General features: G+C 41.7%; 1 protein-coding gene across 2 annotated transcripts in view; it reads right to left on the bottom strand.

Moving 5' to 3' along the window:
• The window catches only part of NFKBIZ (NFKB inhibitor zeta), a 39150-nt gene that overhangs the window by 4557 nt on the left and 7552 nt on the right, over positions 1–27041 (bottom strand). The window contains exons 1-8 of one of the 2 annotated variants that reach the window (XM_081859708.1): positions 8434–8786; positions 4847–4986; positions 3326–3362; positions 3105–3208; positions 2265–3016; positions 1833–1938; positions 1438–1584; positions 656–719 (exon numbers count right to left, since the gene is read on the bottom strand). In XM_081859708.1, the coding sequence (XP_081715834.1) occupies positions 656–719; positions 1438–1584; positions 1833–1938; positions 2265–3016; positions 3105–3208; positions 3326–3362; positions 4847–4986; positions 8434–8689 (1606 nt within the window). In that variant the 5' untranslated portion in view covers positions 8690–8786. Of the gene's footprint in view, positions 1–655; positions 720–1437; positions 1585–1832; positions 1939–2264; positions 3017–3104; positions 3209–3325; positions 3363–4846; positions 4987–8433; positions 8787–27041 lie in introns of those variants that run through there. The other variant, XM_081859709.1, reaches the window with a different exon arrangement.

Genomic DNA, 27041 nt, shown 5'->3' with positions numbered 1-27041 from the left:
GTTTCAACTGCTGTTTCTTTGTTTGCAATGCAAACCCTTAAAGGATTTTTAACCTGTTTCCAACATCGCTTTAGAGAAAGAACTAAGGTAAAGTTGCTTGGCAACTGGAAGATGTAAAATTAAGTATACATATTTTTGAAAAGCCTTTCCATGTGTAGATACCCTTAACAAAAATATAGTTCAGGTTTACCAGATACCGCTGTCCCAAATAAGAAAAGAATAAAAGATATCCACAGGTTTCAATGGGTAGTTATGATTTTTGATTCCTCTCCTGACAGTGGCACACCAACTTTTTGACTTAAGTTACATGGGGCAGTCATCCTGCTATCATGATGTCCAGCTGCCTTGCATTCCCAACACAGTGGAGCAGGCTCTGATTTGTATATCGATGAACTGGAGAGCATCAAGTGTAGGATGAAATATGAATGAGTATTTCACCAGCTTAAAGTATTTAGTAGAGGCCCTGATCGCCTTCCCCTGCTCCAAATGTTGCTTTGCATTTTTCTACTTTGAAGTGGATGTCAATAATAAAATATTCCTGTAAAATATTCCATATGAAATCCAAGGGCCTTAGAAGCAACAACAACAAATTCAGCATGTTTTTATTAGGTTCTTTGCCTAACACAACACAGAAAAGGGACTCTTGGCTACTCACCATCATAATTTGTTGCCTCCCAATCTACGTATTGGTTGCTTACAATGGCTCCTTTCTCAATTGCCTGTAAGTGCAAAATGAGAGCATACGTTAATCCTGTACAACTGTGCACAACGGTAACTGAAACCTCCACAGATTATTCTAGTTTATTTAGATTATTTTAACCAATATTATTCACTCAGTAAATCTACTGAGATGGTGTTCCAGTCATGCAGAATATTAGATCTAAGGCTCACCGATTTTTAAAAAATATTCAGTCTTTTTGTAAACGGAATTAGTTATAGTGAAGTTATAGTCTTTCTTAGCATTCTGCAGAGACAGCTACCTCCAATTAAATTTCTTTAATGCTCTTTCTTTGCTCAATTTCCTTACTTTTGGGGTGTGGACAGAACTGTGCTACAGGATCCACGTAGTATTACCACACACAGTCACTTCTAGGGGTAAAAACTACCTTTCTGTGTTCAGATACACTCCTCTTATTGTGGGGAGAACAGGATGTGGTGAGAACTTTGCTGCTGTGTGAGTTGGGGAGTGGCATGTTCCACAGGTCATAACACGTAATGGAATACTAGCTCCTTAGCAGTCATTTACAAGATTCCAAAGCATTAGTATTAGTATAACTCACAAGTACTTGAGGCACCAAAGGAAAGGCATTTTTTTTTTTTTTTGATCTTTACTGTTTTTGATCTTTACTGTTTTTTGGATCTTTACTTTTTTGGATCTTTACTGCTACATGTCAGGAGAAAGGGAGATAGTTGGAAGATTCAGCTCTGGCCGCTTACCTGAAGGACTTGTGCATGCCCCTTTTCAGCGCACACATGCAAAGGCGTCCTACCCCAACAATCTGTTGTATTCACTTGCGCCCCAAGGCTAACCAAGTCCTGTACAATGAGGTGCTGGTTTGCAGCCACAGCCACCTGCAGGGCACTCTATAAGAATGAAAAACAAGATGTTCACCAAAATCCTACCAGAAAATAGCAATCACCGAAGTATAATGAAATATTCCCAATAAGCTACAACCATTTCAGAGTGCAGCTTGCCCAATGTACTTCTAAGGCCACCGTTATAAATTAGCCGCCATGTTAACCTTTGAAGTTAATATTAACAGGCGTTCAAAGGTGTTTTGCATTAAGTCTTGGAGTCGTACAGTGGGAGCCAGTTACGCTGAGAGCCTCACCTGGCCATTGTGTTCTTTAATATCCAGCATGTGTAGGGATACCATCTTTCTTGCCAACACATAGGAAACTGCTCGGCGCCCCTGGGCAACTGCAATGTGGAGAAACCTGTGGGGAATAAATACTGTGTTTGTTTCCTTTTTAATATTGAAAAAGCACATGTGTTTAAGGTGTTATGAAAACCCCTTCCCTTAAAAATATCCTAAATGCCAAACAACTTATGGAACTTGCAGACTGCAAGGGAGACAATATATCATTACACTGTTGAATGCACACCTCAATTTAATCACATTTTGAAGGGCAGCCATAGAAGTCTGTGTGACATTTTTTTTTTTAATGCACAATGCAATAATTGACAATTAATGAGAGAGGTGTCTTATTGCAAGCATATTATCTCCATTTTAGTACTGGTTAACAACATGAACAATACTCACGTGTCACCATCAGCATCTTTGGCAAGAATTTGATCTTGAGAGATGTTGGCCAGTTTGCTTTCTTCCTGTTCCACTTGCCACTGGAAGAAGGATTTGCCCAGCTGCGTTGTGTTCCTGGCGATACCCTGATGTTGCACAGACATATTTGAAGTAGCCAATGGTACACCATGTTCTTCAAGAGCACCACAGAAATTACTGGGTAGCTGACTGAAATTCTGAGGGTGGCTGCTGACATCAGCTTGCTGAGGAAGTGGTTGAGGGAGTGGGGCAGAGATGTCCGACCCTTCTGAATCGCTTAAGAGAGAAGCAAAGCTTTGAGTAGGACAATACTGCAGTTCTTGGCTTTCAAAAACATGCTGATAGTCAGAGGACTGGCTGCTAGTGGAGTGCGGCCTGCAATCCATAAGGGGATTGTAATGCTGAGACAAGTTCTGGGTCTGTGTGGAAGAAAACTGATAACTCTGGGGTAGCTCCATCATCTGTGAGGGGCTGCTTGCTTGAAATGCTTGGTACCTTTGAGGAGGTGACAAAGCTTGTGCTCCAACCATCTCTTGATACTGTTCCCCTGGAGAGTTAGGATTAGTCATGGTGTGAAGCCAGCTCACTTGCACTGTGTTCAAAGAAACTGGGCAGGATTCATTCTTAATATTCATAATGTTCTGCAGCATATCACAACTGCTGTCTTGTTTGGGATCATTCATATGGGCGTCCTCCATGTTGCTATCCATTGATGTTGGTGTCTGTGGAGGTGTCTGTAAAATAAGAGCACGCAGATTTTGAATGATCCTGCGCAGGTGAGAAATGTGTTTCAATGTGAGTAATGACTACAGAAATACATACCAGGAGGTGAGGTTGGAAAGGAGCTGTTCTTTTATAACAGGATACATCTGAAAATGAGTCCTGAGCTTTTCTTTTTCGACCATTAGTTAATATGTTCTTCAACTCTAATGAAAAAAAAATTAAAAAATGCTAAGTTTCAGTTTGTACCCTGCTTTCCAAGTATGCTTTTCTAAATACTAACACATCTAAAGTACTTAAAGGATATAAGTAAAACACGGTACCTGTGTATGGGTCATAATTTGGTAATCCTCCTTGTACCTGTTTTTTAAAATTAAAAAATGGAATTATTTATAATATAGTCTTAAGGCAGCTCTAATGACAAGAGGAACCATGCTAACTTTTTCTAATGTTATATTAATTAAGTTCTAAAATCACATTAAAATGTTCTGAAAAATCAGTACTCTCTAGATATTTTCAGCAATGTTTTGAGAAGAAACCCATCAGATTCAGACTGCAATCCTTATAACTTTACCTGGAAATAAGACCCATGGAACTCAATGAGCTTTACTTCTGAGTAGATATGCATAGGACTGCACTGTCCTAAAACTCCATTATTAGTTGCAGCTTTCACAATGTATTCTGTTTCATCCAAACAAAGCCAAGCAAACTCACTAAGAGTTTCTGCTATGTTATCTACTACTCCAATTCTGCTATGTTATCTACTACTCCAGTTGGGTCAGGATAATTTTAACAAAACAAAATGTGGTGGGAAAATAGCTTTTACAGTTAATCTTCCAAGCATTTCAACATATTACTCATAAATGTGAAGAGTAGCTGACTGAAAAATTTGCATGTGTGCAGGTAATTTCTGAAAATATTGTTATTCAAACTGATCTCTGATTCTTACTTTGTTTGGAAAGCATTACCTCTGTGAACGAGCCAGTAATATCACAAAAGTATATGCATTTTCAGAATCTTAAATATTTCCAGATGATGTTGTTTTGTCATTATAGCTTAATCATCCAGTTATATATTTGCAAGACAATTCAAGGAATGTATGAATAAGTTTGTAGAACTTGCTAATTCTAAAATCTGTAACACCTGCAGATACATGCTTAAACTGGTACACAGAACTGCTGTATCAAGAGGACCCTAAATAATGAAATTTTTATATTGCTGTTTTCTAAAGCTTTTTTCCTACATATCAATAATAAATTTACTGTGCAACTGCTGGCCCTTCTGTAGCTAAAACAGCACAAGCCATAACAACAACAACAACAACAACAACAACAACAACAAGAAGCATTTATATGCTGACTTTCTGCCAAGGCTGATTTACAATTTTAAAGGACTAAAACAAATGATATAAAATTTAAAGATTAACCATGCAGAAGGGGGAGGGAAAACAAAACACAGAATCGCTGATTATGAAAATAAGAATTGCCATTTTAGATCAGACCAAAGCTCTACCAAGCAGAACGTTTGCTCACCAACAGACTATACATCTGCAGAAAGTGCTAGTTTTACGATTCCAGCATCTGCCATACTTCTTTGAAATTATGAACATTCCATTTTTAGCTATCAAATCTTATATTCACCGACAAATTGAGGTGCAACAAATTTCTTTTTTTCAAAGGCAGGCAAGCTAGCTGCCGTGAATTACCCTACCTAACAGGAATGAATTCCATGTGCTAATTATGCCCTGTATACAGTTGTACGCTCCTGATATTTTAAAAGATGAGAGACTGTGCCATTTATGATTCTGAATAAAATTATTTTAAAAGAAAAGTAATGTTCCGCACCTTTAATTCATCTGCACCATGGTCTGAGGACATCTGCTTGCTGTTTCTGAGGTGCAGCAACAGCTCTTTCACTGAATTTTTCACACGAACACCTTGAAAAGGTCCTCTTTGTTGCTTTCCTCCCCCCATACGTTGCTCAACTGTTGAGACACAAACAATGGGAAATAAAATAAAAACACTGATAACAATTAAACAGAATATTGAGTTTTTTAAGAGAGGGTGGATTTGTACGTAATTTTAGCCAAGAAACAAACATAGCTAATCCTAAATTAATTACACAAAACCTTAAAAGTATGTACAAAAGATATTTTGTGAACTTTGTTGTCACAAACACAAAAGAAACTTCTCTCTCTTCCCCCCAGCCCAATTCGAAAGGAAGGTTAGAAGCAGGGAGACACCAGTCCCATATAAAGGATATTTTAGCATTAACATGGCTTTACATGAATGAATTTTCAGAATTACTTGTGCCTGTCACCTCCATAATGAATCCACTTGTCCAAGAAAATGTGCAACCAAAAGAGATGAATTGCAAATATTACATTCATTCTCTTATGCCATCATTCCTTTTAACATAGTCTACTCTGAAGGGGAAAAAACAGAAGTGAAAAGAGGAAACAACAATGTACTGTAATGCTATCCAAGAGAGAAGTTGTGACTTCATTTTAAAAAGTACAAACCCTTCCAACTTTATATATAGAAGCACTGCGGTTTACACTACATTTAAATCATCAGAAAAACCAATTGCTGGAGAACTGGAATTTCTGTCTAGAAAAAAAAAAACCCAACCCAATTTATGGGCAAATGATTTCCTCTTTACAGGTATGCCTATTGAAAGCAATTAATTGTCCTTCATTAAATTGCCTTATATTGTATCCTTCAAGACAGAACTGGTGTCTACTTGAGAAAATATTGTGAAAGCAATCAAAAACAAAACAAAATATTTCAATTAATAAACTACTTCAGATTATTACTTGTAGAAAATACAAACCAATGTAAATTAAAAAATATAGTACAACAATAGTTTTCTTATGGAAAAAGATCAAACTGGCCAGAGAAATAAAATCATCACACTATTTTAATATTATGAAGATACACACAACCGATATTGTTATGCTACCTTTTAAGATAATTCCTGAATGAAAGAAAATTTGTGGAAGCAACTTCAGCACTAAAAACACCATGAAATTATATAAAAAGACAACTGAGGTTCTTAACTGTATACCATTTCAACTGCAACAGGTGCATAAGAAACAAAAGCCATTTCAGCTATAAGAAGCACTATTTGGAAATAAAAAAATATTACATTGTTTAAATAAATTGTGCCTCTCTGCCTATTTATATTTGGTATAGATAGCTTTGTCCTTGTTCACTCCACACAACATGTTGTACAAAAAATAAAAGTGAAATCTTTCTAGATAATGAATTGTGTTAGCAAATCAATACAAAACTTTCAACTTTCATGAAGATTCAAACGATTCAAAAGCTTGAATATGAGTCATTTCAGAAAAGTTACCAGACTTAGCCATTTTCTTTTCCAATTAAATTAGGGGAACCACACTGATCTATTTTATTTTCCAGTATCTTCAATTTTAATTGATCTTTATTTGCAAATCACACTAATGTGCTTAACAAATTATTTGATTTCTCCCTCAGCAATACGGCAAATACTATTGAGATTTAAACAACTATAACGAAAAGTCAATACAAGCCAGAATTTTGCAAATTTGCACTTCCTGAACACAAACACACACGAGAAATAATTGACAGAAGATTCTACCTCACCGGAAAGGGTCAGTAGGATAAACTCGCCTCAGACCCACATTAATTGGCATGACTGTAGTATCCTGCTTACACGCAGCTTAATTCTACCTAAAAGCTTAAGGACATTTCATACCTGAAAATACTGGTGAATTCCAAACTAACTGATATAAGACGCCTTAACTACAATTTTTCAGTTTCTTCACGAAATGGATACAAACTGCTGGCACTTCAGCAGCCTACCGTGTTGTGCACTTGGGGAAAGAGGGAAAGAGTGCTTCTTTTACAACTGCATCGTTCAGATATTGCAAACAGGTTGACGGCAACAAGTTTCTTTCATTTATTGGGATATTCCATGCAAAGGGTGAATCTAGACCAATGGGGGGGGGGAGTTGCATTTTGATGCCCATGCACTCAAGTATGAGCGAGACTGATCTCACAATAAGCACCCAAAGCAACTTCCACAACCTTCATAAAACCCTTTCACCAACAGAGCAGCACTGGGAGATGTGCAGGTGCAAAGTGTATTGCAACTTGAGATAGGAAACTCAAAGTGACTTTGGACATATGTTTACCATACTGTACTAAAAATCCATAGACCTTTTTCATTATGGAGCCGAGAATACATTCAATGCACTTGGTGGAGCCTAGGCTGGTTTACAGTAATGGTCACTTCCCACGTTATGCTTGGGCATACTGAAATACTTGTGTGTATTTCACCTTTTCAGCCACTGGTGTGCTTTCTCTTTGTTTGAGTGTCTGGGTGCACACTCGCGTGCAAAGCGCTCCCCTTGCCTACCAATAACAAGCAACTCTGCACTAACTTGCAAATCGGAATGAGGCACTTTGAGCTGTGCAGCTGCATATGTTCATAGCTGTCAACCTTCCCATTTTTTGTTGGAAATTCCCTTGTTCCAGTGCTGTTTCCCGCTGCTTCCCACTGCTCTCCCGGATTGTTAGATATCCCATAGACTGTCCCCAGGACAGGTGAGGCTGCTGATCCCTTATTTTCAAATCTGAAAGTTGACAGCTATGGCATATGTTGCAGCAACATACAAACAGGAACCCATGCAGTTCGGAAGGGCGAATTAGTGCCTAACCAAAGAAGCCATCTTTTTCAACAGCGCTGAGAGTAAAGCTACACGGTGGCAGGGAAATGAACTCAGAAACTAGCCCCCTGAAGGTGACTATGATCCTGGGTTTCCAGACAGGCGTGCATTGCAGGATCCGAGCTCATAGAATCACAGAACTGTATAGTTGGAATGACCCTGGAACCCGAGGCTCATCTATTCCAACCCCCTGCAATGCTGGAAACTCAACTGTTCCAAGTTTTCCAAAGCGGCCACGCAACGCAATTGGCATCTACTTCTATACGGTTTTGAGGGTGGAATGGTATTATTTGTTTTTGCAACAGTCTTTGTTTTATTGGGACCTGGTGGGATATGCATGCATATGCATACGAATACGCACAAACACACGCACTTTCTCTCGCTCGTCATTTAATCCGGATTCACCCTTTCCAAGCAGCCCCCTTATCCTCTCCTTGCCCAAAACCTATCCAAACAACCGAAGTGCCGCGGAGCGTGAGCGCGCTCTCACCGCCCAGAGCGGGATTGCCAAGGCGCAAAGGAGACTATATATATACACGACATAAAAAAGAAAGGAAAAGCGGCGGAAGACTAAACGCGACGGGCCGGCGACACCACCCTCTGAACGCCCCCCCCCCCCCGCCTCAGACCGCTTCGTAGAAGAAGCAGCGTAGAAATCCCTCCGCCCCGAAGGTTTGCTTTTGGGGTTGCGCGCGCGACGGCTGCATGAAATCTGTATACCTTCCGCGGCTGAGCGCGCGCCGCGCCGGGAATAGCGCCTCGCGCCGAAGTCGCCTCCGCCTCCGCCTCCGCCGCTGCTATGGCCCGAGTCGGACCCCGGGGACCCCGGCGAGGAGTGCGTGGGCGAGCAGCTCCCCTCGCTGGAGTGGGGAGAAGCTCCGTAAAAAAAGGCCAGGTTAAAAGGGCTGCTGATGGAACCGTCGACGCCGCCGCCGCCGCCGTCCGGCAGCTCGTCGCGGCTGCTGTCCACGATCATGACGGCTGGAGTCGCGCGGATGGCGAGGAAGAGGCAGGCGGCTGCTTGAGCTCAGCCGGTGCGCGGACGGGGACGGGAAAGGGCTCGGGAGGCGGAGGCGGCTGCCCCGGCTCTTATAGCGCCTCCACGCCCCGGCGACGAGGCGGGGGAGGAGGCGGGGCGGGGCGCGGCTGCGTCTCTGCAAGCGGCACTTCCAGTAAGTAGGTCGCCGGCCTCGGTCAACAGCCCTCCCGGCTCTCTCGTGACTCGCCGCCTGAGTGCCTGGCAGGAGGGCTGGGCTCAGGAGTTGCCTCCAAGCAACCCGAGGGAGCCTCGCCCGCCGTGGCGCGCCATTGGGCACCTGGCGGCGGCGGCTGCTGCAGCGGGAGCATGGAAAGGGAACGGTTTGGAGAATTTCCCCGGCGCTCAGAGAGAGGCGGCTTGCCGCCGCTTCGTGTTCATCGGCGCCGTGTCCCGCTGAGGAGATGGGCCACGGGGGAAGACCTCGGCAGCTAGGGTGGTCTCTTCACATATGCCCTGTGCGTGACCAGGCGGCTAGGCGGACGCAACTCTGTCCGATGAAGTTGGTGGTGATACCCGTGTCCCTGTTGCTCCAATTAACATTTTCCTAAACCAAGAGATATGACCGAGACGTATGAAAATTAAGCATGGCTGCTTCTCCCTCTAGATCAGTGGCGGCCAAACTTGGCCCTCCAGTTGTTTTGGACTACAACTCCCATCATCCCTAGCTAACAGGACCAGCGGTCAGGGATGATGGGAATTGTAGTCCCAAAACAGCTGGAGGGCCAAGTTTGGCCACCACTGCTGTAGATCCCTGCTAACATTTGGGAGTGTTCCTATGAAGCTGAACAGTGGGAAATTAAGGACAAAGAATGTACCTCTCCTCGAACTATGGAATTTATTTCCGCAAGATGGATGACAATGAGATTAGCCATCCCATTTGCATTGGTATGGTCTGAGCTGGGAATTAATCTGTCTTCATAGAAGGCGTGACTACTTCCACTTGTCTGCAATTCCTACCTGCATTTATTGTTAATAATAATAATTAATAAATAAAAAATTAGCACTATTAACCCAAGCTATCCCATTCAGATGATGAAACTCCATCGCAGCTCTCACTTTCAACCCTTAGCTTGGTTATCTGTTATCAGCCTGTTTCCAAATATATTCTGGCATAAACCAGGCTTCTCCAACTTGGTGGCCTCCAGATACAGTATTGTTGGCCTACAACTCCCATCAATCCCAAGCATCAAGGCCAAAGGTCATGGGTGATGGGAGTTGAAGTCCAGGAACGTCTTGAGGGCCACAGGCTCCCCATCCCTGACATGCTATAATTAAAATGGTACAGGATTCCCCCTTTAGCGAAGGTAACAAAAAAAGCCTCCACCATTACAAGCTTCCAAACACTATACCTTATAAATAAATATTCAATTTATTAAGCTAATAAATTGAAACATGATGTACATGATCTACCTAATGAGGGTTATGAATGTTCCTCACTGATAAAATATAAATTGCCAAAGGTACACCAAATTTTAAAATGCTGAAAACTGATACATTATCCCTTTTATACAGGCATGTATTTTCCTAAATTTTGTTAAAAACAAACAAACTGCATATATATATTATTCAAGGTTGTTGAAGAAGGCACATTTTCATTGGTTTGCTAAAGTTCTGGGCAGCATTCTAAAGGTTAGCAAGATCTTCCTACTTCACAGTTGTGCATTATTCATTTTAGCAACTAAAATAAAACTATGTTCATGCAGTTTAAATTTTGAAGCAAGAATTTTGCCACTGCATGAACATTTGTGGAGGGGACAACCTAGTGGATACTGTGTGCAACACCTTTTCCATATGGGGAATATAGAGTGCTTGGGACCATCAAATATTCCTTGCATTGCCCTGGTCCTCTCTCTCCTTATGCAGTATCTGAGCCTTACTATGTTATTAGATGAATCCTTCTGTGAGTTGGCCCATGTATGTTTGTTGTTTCCATCAGTGGCTGGCAGACGCATTAAACACTGGGAGGGATCCCTCTTCTAGCACTTTTAATCATCATTATGCTGGCTCACTACATTTTTTAAAAGAAGTGTTTTATTTTCCATTACAACAATAATAAACCAACAGTTTTAAGAAACACTGGAGTACTAGTATTCTTACCACATTACCCAATTTCCTCTCTGATTTCGCACTTCCGCTGCAAGACATTAAAACATTGCCAAATCTACAGCTCTATGTCTCCCCATGCACCAAAAGCAGGATTGATTCTGGAGTACTTTATGTACTTTATGAAAAGCACCCAAGAATCTCTGAATTTGTCCTTCACTCTAGGTCCTCTGCTAAAACTGTGGTGTTCCATAAGTTTCTCTAGTAACAGGAGCTGCGAGACCTTGGGAAACCAATCCTTATACGTACTGATATTTCTACCCAAGCAGCAACCAATACAAACACAATAAGATTCTTATGTGCTTGTTCCCCTTTGGAGTTTCTGAAAGCAACAGCAGAGCTTGTGTTGTATCCTGAACTTGTGGGATTTCACAACATTATTGCTGATCATAGGCTGTTGTTGCAGCATAGGTGGTCTTCTGGAAACCAGAGAAAGAGCAAGATGGAATCGTCTTACTCCACTGTGGGGATTTTTAAACATGGATGTGTTTCTGAAGAAGTGATTCTACTTTGTGCATTCTGATGTGCTGCTGTCATAGAAAGGCCTTTAGTAGCCTTTCCAGGAACAAGAATTGTTTAACATTCCTTCATAAGGTATACACAAGCCAAGATTTCTTTTACTTGTGCACTGCTCTCTCGGACTCCTACAGCTGAGAATTTATTTGAAAGGAATGAAGAGGCAAGACAGTCCCTCCTCCAGGCGAGCCTAAAGTGATCACCTAATTAACATATCCTACAGTCACATGCAGAAACCCCTGTAAAATGTAAAACTCTTCATCTGGACAGAAAAAATATAAATGAAGTCTAAAAAAAATGAGTAGGAGGGAATATCCTGAAATCAATGCTCCATTTCTTGCTACAGTTACCTACAGAAATTCTGTGTGGCATGGACATCTTCAGCAGAACTATAAGTAGTACTCAAATACCACTGAAGTGCTACCAAATGAAGACCAGTGTATCACAGAAACAGGCTCTTCCACCCTGCAGTCCTAAACGCCCCCAGCTGAAACCCACCAGTATGCTCAACATTTACTTCACAATTCGAATCCACTGAGGCCAAACTTCTGTTGTTGAGCTTTTGCAGGGGGGAGGATGAGCCAAAGTCGTTGAGCTTTTGGGGGGGGACCATCAGCCAAAGTTGTTGAGTTTTTTTGGGGGGGGGAGATGGGGGTCTCGCGATCGACCAGTAGATCACGAGATACTCTGGATAAAAAGCAGTACTGCAGTAGTAGTAGTACCAGTATCAGTAGTAGTAGTATCAGCTGAAATTGCACATAGTATCTGTTCACATAGCTTACTGTGTCAAATAGATTGCTCTTTTTCTGTTTTCCTTTCATTCCATGAATTCATAAACTTGAAACACAAAATGGAGGAGTTTTTAAAAGTGAAAGTGTTTTCCAAGTGTGAGGAAACTAAACAGTCATGCTCTAAAGGTTTTAATCTGCATCATGATTTGTCAGTTAATTGCACAACTTTTTGAGCTTTGAAACTGATGGCACTAAACAGAGAATCCCACACACACACACCAAAACTTTAGGTATTGTATTGTCATTGACATTCCAGATCTATGGGCCTCTATATGGAAATTTTTTCAAGCTAAAATGACAGCTTTCTGAAGGAAATCATCCAGCTGTCCCATTTTGACAAGGAACACCAGCTTAATTAAATAGTACTGGTGATTCGGTCATGCAGACACACAGGCAGCACAGTCCAGCCAAAGATAGTTCCATGATTTTCAAGGTAGAGTTAAAAGAACTTTTAAATCTCATTAACTTTGAGGTATATATAAATGTGGATCATGGAATGTGGTGTCTTGGTAATTTGATTGTTCTGTCAGTGCAAGCTTGCCAGACAGAACAATCTCCCCGTTCTGACACTACACAGTGGAGGGGGGGGGAGCCGATCTGACTTCCCCACCACTCCCAGAAGTAGCACACAGCACTTGCCTGGAGGAAAGGCAGAGAGGTTTAAAGCTCTCTTCTTGCGAGGTCCACTTTGGGTTTTCAGCTTCCTCCTACCTCTGTTTTTTTTTTTATAAAAAAAATTTTATTAAATTTTTCCATCTTTAAAAAACAAAACAACAACAACAAACAAACAAACACATACAATCATATTTTCATAACCTCATTTTCATAAGCCTCTTTTCTCAGACTTCCCCATACCTTCCCCTTTTTGCATCCTTGTTTTACAATTATTCAGCAACCCTTTTAATCAATTTAATTTTAAATTTGTTCTCCTTTTCAATTTCACCCTAAATCATAAAAAGAGATTTTTCCGCTGCAATTATACCTCTTCCTTTCCCTTAACATTTTAGCACTCTTCAATTTTATAGCAGTTCTTAAGATATATTTTAAACTTCTTCCAATCTTCCTCCACAGTCTCTTTCTCTTGGTCGCGGATTCTGCCGGTCATTTCTGCCAGTCCCATAAAGTCAATCACTTTCGCCTGCCACTCCTCCAGCGTGGGTAGCTCTTGTGTCTTCCAATACTTTGCTAGAAGAATCCTTGCTGCCGTAGTAGCATACAAAAAAAAGTTCTTGTCCTTCCTCGACACCAATTGGCCGACCATACCCAAGAGAAAGGCCTCTGGTTTTTTATGAAAGGTGCATCTAAGTACTTTCTTAATCTCATTATAAATCATTTCCCAGAAGGCCTTAATCTTTGGGCCAGCTGGTGAAAGGAGTTCAGGTCGGAGCCAGACATTATAAACTAAGAGCATTTGCAGATGACCTAGTTTTGACTTTACAACAGCCAGACATTAGTACCAAATTGAAGGCTTTTGCAGATGACTTAGTATTGACTTTGCAAGAGCCAGACACTAGTACAAAAAGAGTCCTAGAGCTAATTCGAATCTTTGGTCAGGTCGCTGGATTTAAGCTGAATAAACAAAAAACTAAGGTACTGGGGAAAAAATCTAACAAATGGTGAAAGAGAGAGATTCCAAGAGGAAACTGGGTTAAAAGTGGCCAAAAAAGTAAAATACCTGGTCCCCCCTAATCATATTTAATAAAACCTCCAGGACCGATATAAATAGTAATGGGGATATTGGGCACCCCTGCCGTGTCCCTTTTTCAATAGGTAATCCATCAGTAACCACATTATTTACAATTAACTTTGCCTTTTGTTCAGAATAAATTGCACTTATACCATTTTCAAACTTTTGGCCTACCCCCATCCCATGGAGATTCTTCTTCATAAATTTCCAAGAAATGTTGTCAAAGGCTTTCTCCGCGTCTACAAAAATTAAAACTGCTTTTGTGTTCTTGTTCACTGTCAGCATTTCTATGAAATCAATTATATTCCTTACGTTAGTTGATAAATGTCTACCCGGGAGAAAGCCTGCCTGATCTTTATGAATCTCCTCCAATAACACCCTCTTCAATCTTTTTGCCAAAATGTCTGCAAATATTTTGTAATCCACATTGAGTAATGATATAGGGCGGTAGTTCTTAATTTGTTTTTTATCAACTTCAGTCTTTGGTATAAGTGTAATGAAAGCTTCTTTCCACGATTCAGGTGCCTTTTCCCCCTCTAATATTTCATTGCATACCTCCTTAAGCGGCTGCATTAACCAGTCCTTCAAAGCTTTGTAGTACCGGGAGGTTAATCCATCTGGTCCTGGGGATTTTCCCAATTGCATATTTTGAATGGCACCCTCTATTTCTTGCTCAGTTATTTTCTCATTCAAAACCAACATACTTTGTTGCGAAATTTTTTGTAATCCATGTTTCTTAAGAAACTCTTCCATTTCTTCTTCGTTTTCCGGCCCTTGTGTGTATAATCTTCTGAAATAGCTCTGAAAGCAGTTACAGATCTCATTTGGTCTAGAAATGTTCTTTCCATCCACCTCCAAGCTAGTAACTGTATTCAGTTTCTGTCTCTTCTTCAATTGCCATGATAGAAGTTTCCCACATTTGTCTGCCGATTCAAATGTCCTTTGTCTCATTTGCTTGATTTTCCATTCAATCTCCTGGTTCATCAGTTCCATATATTGCTTCTGATAAAGTTTAATTTCTCTCAAAATCTCATGAGACTTTGGTTTCGATCTCAATTTCTTTTCACTTTCTTTTATCTTTTCCAAAATCTTATCTTTCTTCTCATTTTGTTTCCTCCTTTTTAAAGAGTTCTGTTGTATCAGGAAACCCCGCATCACGGCCTTACTTGCGTCCCAGATCACTCTTTTCTCCACTTCTGTCCTCAGATTTATCTCAAAATAATCCTTCAAAGTTTTTGGGGCCTTTTGGTAAACCTCTGGGTCTCTGAATAGGGTGTCATTCATTCTCCATCTGAAGGAACCAGCTGTTGTTATTTTCATTTCCATCTTTACCGCATTATGGTCGGAGCATGTCTTTGGGCAGATTTCCACTTTTTTAACCTTTGGAGCCATTCCACTAGTAATCCATATTTGATCTATTCTCGTCCAAGTCATCTGTGATTCCGAAAAGAATGTTCCCTCTCTCTCGAGAGGGTTTCTTGTTCTCCAAATATCAATCAAGTCCATATTATCAGTCATTTCAAAGAAAGTCTTAGGTAATCTCCCATCCTTGGAAATCACCTGTCTTTGTGCTTTGTCCATATTTGTAGAGACGACGCCGTTCATATCTCCTAAAAGAATCACCTTGTAATCCAGATAGTCCATTAATGTCTCATGCAGTTTCTTATAAAATTCTGCCTTCCCTTCATTCGGTGCATAGATTCCAAATATAAAAAAAAAATTTCCTTGAATTTGTATCTCAATTCCCAAAATTCTTCCATGTTCATCTTTAAAAATCAATTTTGGAGCCAATTTCTCTTTTACATAGATCACCACACCTCTTTTCTTAACTTTGTCTGATGAAATAAATTCTTGGCCCAATCTTTTATTTATAAGTAATCTTCTATGTGCCCTTGTCACGTGGGTTTCTTGTAAACAAATCAGATCCAATTGTTCTCTTCTCAAAATATGAAAAACCTCACGCCTTTTTCTGGGAAGGTTCAGTCCGTTACAATTCCAGGTTAAAAACCGCAGAGACATTGTTGGTTAGTTTCCTCCAGTCGCACCCTGCGGCTGTTCTTCTTCCGTTGGTGATTTAAGTCCAAATGTCAGGTTCCCCAAGTCTGTGTCTGATGTTGAGTTTAGCACTCCTTTCACCAAATCTTCCTCGTATTTGTCCAAAAATTGTTCCTTATCTTGTACTGTTCTTATTTTAACTTTCTTTCCTCTAAAGTTAAAGGACAGGCCCTGTGGATATTCCCACCTAAAAGGTATGTTGTTCTTCTTCAGCAGGTCAACCAGGTTCTTAAAGTAGGTTCTAACCTCCAAAATGTATTTTGGGATATCCCTGTAAATTTGCACAGAGACGTTTTCGATCTGAAGAGTCTTCTGATAATGCAGATTTAATATCTTGTCTCTTTCCTCTTTAGATCTCAATGTTATCAGGCAGTCCCTTGGGATCTTTCTGCCTTGCCTTCTACCCAATCTGAAGGCAGTTGTTATCTCAAATTCTTCTTCCTCTAGGTTTACCTGCCAGAATTCTGACAGTTCTTTTGTGAGAAAGTCCACAAGGCTGTCCCCTTCACTTTCTGGAACGAGCCTAAGTCTCAGATTCTTCTCCTTCCGTTGCATGTCCCACAAAGACAGGGTCGCCTCATGTTGATCAAGCCTCCTACAAACCGGTACTAAATTTCCCTGTGTAGATTCCGCAGTGGATTTAGCTTCTTCCGCAATTTTTCTAATTGTGGCGTTTTCTTGCACCAATTTATTTATAGTCTCTGTATTAGATGTAACGCTTTTGGTATTTAAATCTAACTTTGCCGTAAGATCTGCCAGTTGCTTGGTATTTTCTGTACTCTGTTTATTCAACTTTTCTAAAGATTCATTTATTTTCAATAGTGCCTGTGTCACTGACTCCATGAATGCACTTATTCCTTTATCCTGTCCAGCTGGGCCTGTTGGCGGTAATCCTGATAAAGAGCCCCTTTTCTTTTGTGCAGCTTTAGCCTTAGATCTTGTTGCTATTTCTTCTGCAGGGCCACTCATGTCCCAAGGTCGTTCCCACAGGAACAGGTCTTGAATGGAAAAATCCAGTGACTTTGCTTTTAAGAGTCAATGTTGCAACTGTTCCCTTCAACCCTCTAGAGGGAGCCAAATGTCCCATAAGCAAAGGAAACAAAGAATCCAAAAACCCTCCGAGGGAAAAAGTTACTAAGAATGTCTTTCAGTCTTTTAGTTGCAATAATATTATTTCTGCAGAATCTCAAATAATTATATCCAATAAAGTCCCCACTTTGCAACAAATCTGACAATTCCCTGTCAAAATGTTTCACCCAGGCAGTCCATTCCCAGGATCAGAGGCTGCAGCAGATTGTCCTTTAAGAATTTTCTCATGCAGGTTACCTTTTCTTCTTCTTCCCCCCCCCCCCCCGTTCCTGCTTACTAGGGGGGGAGTTAAACTTCAATGCTAGGGTTAGACCACTCCAAAGTTCGCCATAAATTATCAATTGCAGCTTCCTAGTTCCGTTGCTTTAGCAATCATGCAGTCCGGGGGAGGCAGACTTCCTTTATTTACCGTCCCCGCTTTCGGCCGAATTTCAAGAGCTTTAATTTAAAATCCCAGTAAGGTTTCCAATCCTACTTATGGGACTTTTCAGTCCAAATTTCAGGAAGGAATCGGCGCTCTCCGTCAATGGCGACGCGGCTTCACTCCACGGGCTGGGTAACGACTCTCAGCACCGCGCGATCCCCCGATGCTCCTCCGGAGCCTTTAAAAAGGCTCTTTTGCAGTAAGGGGGGGCGCAAAAGGTGCCCACCGAGTCTCCTTGTTCACAGGCTTCCGCGCCTGTGATTTTAGGGGTCCCCGCTTCACCGTAGCGGTCAGACCCGAACTCGTGGAGCAGCCCTCTCTCCGGAGATCAGAGAGAGAGCCGCCATTAGCGCTGGCGCCAACCTCTGATCAGCTGCCTTATAGAAGGTGGGCTGGCTAGCCACAGAGCGGCTTCAAGTGTCATTTTGGCTGTACAGTACAGTGGTGCCTTGGTTCTCAAACACCTTGGTACTCAAACAACTTGGAACCCAAACACTGCAAATCCGGAAGTAAGTGTGCCGCTTTGCAAACTTTTTCCGGAAGTTGAACGCGTTCCATTTTGAGTGTTACGCTTCCGATTTGAGTGCCACACTTCCGTTTTGAGTGGTACGCTGAGGTGAGGTCTGTCTGTTTTTGCTAATTTTTTTGCATTTTTGTTTTTGTGGCTCTTTTTTGTGACTCTGTGGAACCCAGTTCAGCTACTGATTGATTGATTGATTGATTGATTGATTGATTGTGTGACTGCAGTACATTGTTTACTGCTTTCATTTTATGGATCAATGGTCTCGTGAGATAGTAAAATTCATATTAAATTGCTGTTTTAGAGGTCGTTTTTAAAGGTCTGGAACGGATTATTCCATTTTGTATTACTTTCTATGGGAAAGTGCACCTTGGTTTTGGAACACTTTGGTTTTGGAACAGACTTCCAGAACGGATTAAGTTTTAGAACCAAGGTACCAGAGTGGCTGCCCAGAGTGGCTGGGGAAACCCAGCCAGATGGGCAAGATATAAATATTATTATTATTATTATTATTATTATTATTGCCACTGTACATGATTTTTGCTTATACGCGTAACTCTTGCAACCAAACCCTCACGTAAAATGTAATTAATCTCTACTTAAAAACAGAGTCACATCAGAGGAAGTACAGATCAAAACAATGGGAGGATAGAGATCTACTCCCAAGACCAAAGTGCACATCTGTGAAGACAAGCCAAGTGATTCTATCAGTATCATAATTCCAGCCTTATGCTTTTTTCCCCCTTTCATTTTGATGTTTTAGTCTGGTAACCTTAACACCCATTGGGAATGGATCAACCAATTCTCTTTTTCCAGTTTAAGGAGATGAGAAGCTAGGTTGTTCCCCCTGCCACCTGCTCCTTGGACAAAACCTATTTCCTCTTCAACAGTTGGGCCTAGTGGACATTATCAAGGTTTCCAAAGCACTTCTGAATTTTTTAAATCAGGTTCTTAACATGATGTGAGATGAGTGGGAGGGATTACAGGGCTGGGCAATTCAGAGTAGGTGACTCAACCTTAGATTGAAAAGGTGGAGACCCATCTCCAAGTGGTTTGCCAAAATAATGTGGCCCTACAGTGTTTCATCAGATCTCTAATAGGATTGTTTTATCTGATTATTTTACCAGAAATCTCAGCTACCATCTAAATTTTAAAGTTCTCCAGGATGTCCTCCTGTCTTTCTCCTAATGCCACTGCTAGCACCAAATAAGTTGTTATGTACTGGATTCTCAAATACTGGCTTTTTTTTCATTGTGGATGGCACATAAGCAAATATATTCCTGCTGTGTGTGAATGCTTGTGTGGTTAATTACAAAAAATTAGTTATGGATATAATCATAAACTGGAATTTTGCTGTTTTTCCCATCCCTATGTAACATGTAGTTATTCCCACTGAGTCATGCAGAGGAATGGAACTGTAGTAGTTAGAAGCATGAGCTGGAAGTCCCCAGTTGAAATCACAGCATGTACTCATTCATTGGTGCCTAGCCAAAGACCAGTTTCCCAGCCTTAACACTTCATTTTGCCATCAAGGTAAACGGGTGGCGCTGTGGTCTAAACCACTGAGTTTCTTGGGCTTGCCGATCAGAAGGTCGGCAGTTCGAATCTGGGGTGAGCTCCCGCTGCTCGGTCCCAGCTCCTGCCAACCTAGCAGTTTGAAACTAGATAAATAGATAGCACAAGTAGATAAATAGGTACCGCTGCGGCAGGAAGTTAAATGGCGTTTCCATGTGCTATGGCTTCTGTCGTGGTGTTCTATTGTGCCAGAAGCCGTTTAGTCATGCTGGCCGCATGACCTGGAAAGCTGTCTGGACAAACGCCGGCTCCCTTGGCCTGAAAGCGAGACAAGCGCTGCAACCCCATAGTCACCTTTGACTGGACTTAACCATCCAGGAGACCTTTACCTTACCTTTACCTTTACCTCTGCCATCTGTACTATGGACATGAGTTAATGATCCTGGCCACTATAGCAAGGTTGCTGTGAGGAATACTCAGATAATATATATGAAACACATGTAGCTTCTAGAAAAAGTTATGTATAAATACCAGACATTGTTATCTAAAGGAACTGAGTGAGATTATTTCATTGAGTGTCCTGAAAATATCCAAACAGCATTGCATGTGCTGGTTATGAGGTGGTGGTGGGGGGGTCTCTCTGGCCAGGGTTGTTGCTGTTGTTTTTTAATCAAAGCCTTCTTCAGGCAGCCAAATAGCATGTCATCATGTGAGAGGAGCCACAGGGACAAGCACAGTAGTATAACTATTCCACTCACCCCCAGATTCTGATTTTAGAACCCCGATGTGGTTCTCATGTGCAGAAAGCCTCTGTGAGTACAGGAGGACCCCCCCACACTTCAGTAGGTCCCCCGCCATGAACTGGGTGGCTTAAATGGTGAAGAAGAGGGAGCACACTCATCTACCCACAAACCCCTCTTAAGGCATTAACAGAATGCCTGGTGAGACCTTAGCTGATAATCAGTCCAGCTCTATATGCTAGTTTGCTAAAGAGGAATTAATTAAAGCCACACATTGAGCCAAAGTGTTGTAGTGGATAGAGCAGTGGGGCTTTGCCCAGGGAGAACTGCTGGGTTTAAATCCATACTTAGCAAGGAAGTTCCCAGATGACAACAGGCCAGTCCCTGTCTTTCAGCCCCAACCTGCCAAATAGGGCAGAGGTATGATGTTTATGTCACACAAAACTTCTTCAATAAAGGAAAACAATATAAACAGATTTTTGTTCACATCAGTCCTCGGAGCTTTTTGCACATTTCACTAGCTATAAATGCGGCTGGCAGAAAACATAGAGCAGTCACTAATCATTCTTGTTTAAAAAGGAATAACTATGACCAACTAAGACCTAGAAAACAAAGGCTGTCATATTGTGCGCAGTTATGTGCCTGTGGGTCCTATGAAAGTGTCGTAACTATGCTGCTCATATCACAAATGCAGCCCATTAGCATGAATGGGGAGAGTATTGTTGCTTTCATGCCCTGCTTATCAGGAACCCATAAACATCTGGTTAGCCACTCTGAAAATAGGATACTGGAGTAGATGAGGACTTGGTGTGATCCAGCAGGGCTCTTCTTAATGGAAGAGTAGCTTAGGGTTGTATCCAGTGGTGGCTTTGGAAGCAGAAAGTACTTGCGCTTGTGCAAGGTGGAGCATCCCATTTTTACCAATCCTAGCCCCTGCTACAGCCTTCTGCACATACTGTTTTGGAGGGTCTCCCAACCATCAGGGGGTTGCAATGGATGGGGGAGGATAAATGAAAGCCAGGTCCCCAGCCCCGTATGCATACAAAGCACAAAACCACCATTGATACAAGCAGATATCCACAAAAACTGGTAAAGAAAAGAAATCATCTGCACAAGAGAAAGTGAAACTTAAAATCACTATAGCTGTGCCAGCCAAGTTAACCATTCATTTCTTGTATTACAAAATAACTTTTAAAAGTGCCAATTAAACATTTTTTGACCATCAACATTTTATAGATTCTCTAAGGCCAGGAGAAAATTTCCAGAGCGGAAAAACTTGGCATTAATAGATCACCGTACATAACGCAGCAAGGAATCAAAGGTGACAGTTGTTTGTGGAAATGATTAATGATTAATCAAGGCCATAACTTAAAAGGACATTTGCCTGCAAATTTTAAGTCTTACTGAAATGGGAGCATCACAAAAATGGCCATGCTTGCAATACACATTTGTCCAATAAAAAACGGTACCTTTTCAATTCTGTGAGCAGTACAGCATAGGAGGTTCCCATGCTCACCACTGTACACTTAAGTGCTCGACCAGGTGTGTGGGAGAGCACAGAAGAGAAAGAGACCTTGAGACAGTTGTGCAGGTGATGCTGTTCATGCTAAACCATTGTTTGATATGTAAATGGGGAAGGGACCAGTAACTGTGAAACAGTAATGCTGTGTGGACCCTAGGGTTTAGGTTCTTAGAAAAGTGTCCATGCAGAAGCAGCTGAGCAGCCTGATCGGATTTGTTTTTATTTAATAAAACAATTGTGTGTGGTTACATCCAGACAGGATGTAACTAAAGCGTGTCATCACAGCCAAATCTGCAGTTTTCAGGAATGGGTGTAACTGGCACATAAGTCTAATTTGGGCAAAGATGCATTGGATAACAGCCATTAGCTGAACAGCGAATGATAATGTTCAGTCCAGAAAACTACAAACTTATGTTTCTATGGGGACTGTTTATAGCTCAGGTGTCAACAGGATTTTCTCTCTGTGCCTGCTGCAGAAGGAATGTCGAGAGCAGAAATGCCCCTTCATAGACCTTGAACTCGTCAGCAGAAATAGACTCTTCACACTGCTCAACAAGATAGGATGCTCAGCTTGCGTGCTGAGCATGCTGCTTTATGGAAGTGAGACAGAGGCAACTTACACCTGCCAGGAACAACACCTCAATGCCTTCCGTATGTCCTGCATCAAGACACTCTCAAAGATGTGATCGTCCAAGCCCACATTCCCAGCATGTCTCCAGCGATTATTACGCTGACTTGGTCATGTACATAGAATGGATGGTGATGAAGAAGAAGATGCTGATATGGCAGGATCCCAAAGAATGTGGGTGGAGAGGCAAAGTTCAACTATTTCTCTCTTTGTCGGGTTCCCAGTTATTGTTTTCATTTCAAGGGAAGCTCCCATTGGTGCCAGTGGAGGCTTCATTTGAAATGCAGATAGCCTTGAAGAGGGGGGTTTTTCCTCAAGAACCTGGCAGAGAGAAAAATAGAGGAACAACTGCCTCTCCTTACCACTCACTATGGAGATTGCTCAGGTTGTTGCTCATGTGACTCCCAAAAATATGTGTACGTTAACTGCATCCAGGTGACTAACATCACATCTAGCTGCAACACAAGTAGCTGCATCGGATTGCAACCTTGGTGTCCAAGAGGCCCAGCAGAAGTATAAAAGTTAACTTTACTCAGTCTGCCCCTTTGAACAGCATGTGCTACATTTCCTCTCCTCAATGAAGGTTGTCATAGAATCAAAGAACTGATTTGGAAGAGACCCCAAGGGCCATCTAGTCCAACCCCCTGCAATGCAATAATTTCAACTGAAGCATCCATGACAGGTGGTCATCCAACCTCTGCTTTAAAAATTCCAATGAAGAAGAATCCATCACCTTCTAAAGAAGTCTGTTCCACTGTTGAAAAGCTCTTAGTGTCAGAAAGTTCTTCCAGATGTTTAGTCAGAATGCCCCTTGGTTTCTTTGGCTTGGTTGGAAGCCATTGGTTCGGGTCCTACCCTTTGAAGCAGGAGAAAACAAACTTGCTCCATCTTCCATGTGACAGCCTTTTAGATATTTGAAGATGACTTATCACTGAACTAACAGAAAAACAGTTAAATAAATTAACTGATAAGACTCTTTTATTGACACCATACAGGAAGCTGGTTGCAAGAATATTCTGAAAGTAGACAGTTTATAATTAGCAAACATTGCATTATCTACACAAATATTTGCTGTACCAAAGTGATTGCCACTGATGTCAATCCGCTCTCCCCTGCTCCACAAACAAGAATAAAGTAACACTGTAGAAGTCCAGGTTAATTTACACAAAAGCAGCTGCCCTATCCTTATCACTTATTAGTGCCGACCAATAATAAAAGTGATGTTGATTTTGTTGTTTCCGTTCTTTGCCTTTCCTCCTTTGAGAACTTAAGGCGGCTAACATGAAAAATTCACACACACACATGAAACCACAGCACAAAACACCATACAGTATAAGGTAAAATATAAGAGCCAACTTTAAATTATGCATGTTGACTCTCCCTTTATGATCAAAAGGCTTGCTGGAACAAATGAATCTTAAGGTGTTGCATGAGTGAAAATTATGTGGAGGAACGTGTCCGTGATCTCAACAGGGAGGGATTTCCAAAGTCAGGGTGCCACCATTAAGAAGGCCTTGCCTTGTATAGCAGCTCCCATGCTGTGTTGACCGGGTGTCAACTACACTTCTTAAAATCCAAGTTTGTTGGTACTGGGGAAGGCACTCCTTCAGGTAATTGGGTCCTCCTGAGCCATTTGCAGCCTTGTAGATCAGTACCAACATCTTGAATTGGGCCTGGTAGCTCGCTGGCAGCCAGTGCATTGCTTTCAGGACTGGTGTTCTGGGATTCCATTTAGATGACCTATTCAGAAATTGGGCAGCAGCTTTCTGTACTGCTGCTGCTTCCAGACAGTATTCAAAGAAAGTTCCCCATAGAGTGCATTGCAATAATCCAATCAGGAAGTTATCAGAGCATACACTACTGCAACCAAGTTATCCCAGTCCAAGACTGGTTTTAGCAGATGAACCAGCAGAAGCTGGATATAAACTTCTTGCCACTGAGGCCACATGCACTACCTGTGACAATTTGAAATCTAGGAGTATTCCTAGACTATGCACCTGTTCTCCAAGGGAAACTGCCTCCCTGTTATTAATATGTCATATATCAAATTCTAAGACCTGGGAATCACTAACCCACAAAGCTGCTACCTTTATTAGGATTCAGCTTCTGTTTAATGACCTTGATCCTGCCAATCACTGCCTCCAGACAGCAGCTGAGGACTTGCACAGGCTCTCCTGAATCGGACAGTGTGGCGCAAGAGAGTTGAGCGTAATACACATACTGGTAATGCCACACTTCAAATTACCAAATGACACCTCCCAGAGGTTTCATGTAGATATCAAATAACATGGGAAAGAGGATAGAACCTTCTATAACTTATAGGGCCTAGTGCTCTTTTCATCTGTCTTCCAAAAAAGTGAGGATACTTTCTTTATTGGAATTAGCATCCATTGGCTAGTGAGATTGCCAGTATGAAGTGCAAAAAGTCCCTTTTTGCACATCAAATACTAATTTTTGTTCTGTCACAAGTTCTCATGGACTTGAGCTACAAAACCCAATGCAAGAGGAGAATAGATGGGACTCTCCCACAGAGGTAACATGGGCAACAATATGGGGGCATTTTGCCATATCAGGGAGAACAGGCTATTTAAGCCCACTCCACCCCACCCTCTCCCCTCTTCTCATTGAGGTTAATGTTGGCCAAAGGAACCACAGTGTACATGTCAGGTTCATATACCCAAACAGCACACATTGAAGAGGAAGGAGTTTCTTCAAGCCTTGCTGCATAATCTCATGTGTGGCTGGCAGTTGGCTTAGGAGATGGGATAGTTGAAATCATCCCATCAGTCCACCTAACCACCCAGACCTCATCAGTTTTGGTTAATTTTGGTTTAATTGTCCTGATTGGGAGATTCTTTCGTTGTTATATTTTAATAAATATACCGGTAACCTGTTACTCATCTTTATTGTCTCAAGTCTTCTCAGGTGTGTTGGCGATAAAACTATTAGACTTTATAGTGTCCCAAGATGCTTTTTGGGATTTTTGTCGTCATCAATACTACTACTCTGTGGAACTTTGAAATATGAATATGATAGTGATCCTTTTTCTGTTCAGCTTGATTTTACAATGATGGCGCCATATATCAAACTGCAGTTTTGTAGGTGGCATTTCTAGAGGACAGTTTAAGGATGCTTTCCAAGGGAAGAGCACAGCAACAGTTGCAAGCAAGAGGCTCCAAGGAGACCTAGCATATCTCCTTCAGTTCATCCCTACTGTAGGAGCAAGTAAGTAACCCCACATCAAATCCATTGCTATATTTGAAGAAGAAGAAGAAGAAGAAGAAGAAGAAGAAGAAGAAGAAGAAGAAGAAGAAGAGGAGGAGGAGGAGGAGGAGGAGGAGGAGGGGGAGGAGGAGGAGGAGGAGGTGGTGGTGGTGGTGGAGGAAGAAGACCAGCTTTTAAAATGAATTCCAATTCAGTTTGAGGGAAGCCACCAGTTGCCCTAGCAAACACTGTAATACATGTTAATGGTCACATCTGCCTCAAGCCACCTGTCTAGGGCAGCCAAAACTGTTGCAACAACCGGAACAGATTCATGCCAACAGCAGGCTTCCTTCTAGGAAGGAGAATCGAATCAGTAAATGATAAGCAACAAATCAACACCCACATGATTCACAGCATGTCTGGGGAAAGAATGGAGAGGCTTTGAGGGCATTCACCTATGTGTAATGTGCTACCAATGATAAACTAACATTGCCGGGTCTACATGGCATCTACCCAAGTGTTCTAATGTGAAATGACTGATATGGAACTTATCCCTACAGTTGTCCTCCATGCCTAAGAATTAGAAAGGGGCTAATGTAAAACCAATTTTTTAAAAAAGGAACCCAGGAAATTATAAGCCACAAACCTAAACGGTTTTTAAAAGGTTTAGACATTCATGGAGTATAAGTCTGTCTATGGCTACTAGCCATGATGGCTGTGAATTACCTCCAGTACTGGGGGAGTATGTCTCCAAATACCGGTGCAAGAGGGGTGAGTGCTGCTGGACTTAAATACAGCTTGTGGGTTTCCCATAGACATCTGGCTGGCCACTGTGAGAACAGAATGGTGGAGCAGATGGCTTTTAGCCTAATCCATCAGGGCTCTTCTTGTGGTATTCAGAGGCATATGGCATTAGGCCATCATAAAGCTGGCTGTGATTTTGCACAAGTGTCACCGGGGGGGGGGGCAGTGATTGTGAAGGGACTAAGGGACTGTTCTGTCATGACAGCAGTGTTTCATTTGAACCATGGCTTGGCTCTGGGGCTTTTTCCGGTGCCACTTTCTATCCTGCAAGATGTGAAGTAGGACCAACACAGAAGACCTTTGGGCAGGGACATGATGAATTTCCCTCACCATTAAATAACCATGGTGAGTCTCTAATGTCTAGGCCTGATGACACAGCTTCAACTTTAAGTTCTGGTATCTAACCTGCATGGAAGAAGACATCCTCTGGGGCATAAAGGGATTGTGGAATATGGGCAAAAAAATGACCTACTGTGCTGTTCTAGACAAAATGGCGGGCCCATCTTTGTGCCATCTACCAGCCTTCTGAGTTGACCTCAAGGCGTGTCACACAAATATATTGAATTGGTGTAAGACTGGAAGTTTGTACAGAATATAGTTAATGGAGCAGAAGATACTGCTGGCTACTCCCTTAAAAGTTCTGGGAAAGTTGTCAGGCACATTTTTTGTTCAGGAAATTACAGGCGATGTA

This window comes from Podarcis erhardii (genome assembly GCF_964252035.2).
Source record: "Podarcis erhardii genome assembly, chromosome: 4".
Lineage (NCBI taxonomy): Eukaryota > Metazoa > Chordata > Lepidosauria > Squamata > Lacertidae > Podarcis > Podarcis erhardii.
Note: the sequence above shows the minus strand (reverse complement) of the source record. Positions and strands in the feature narration are given on the sequence as shown.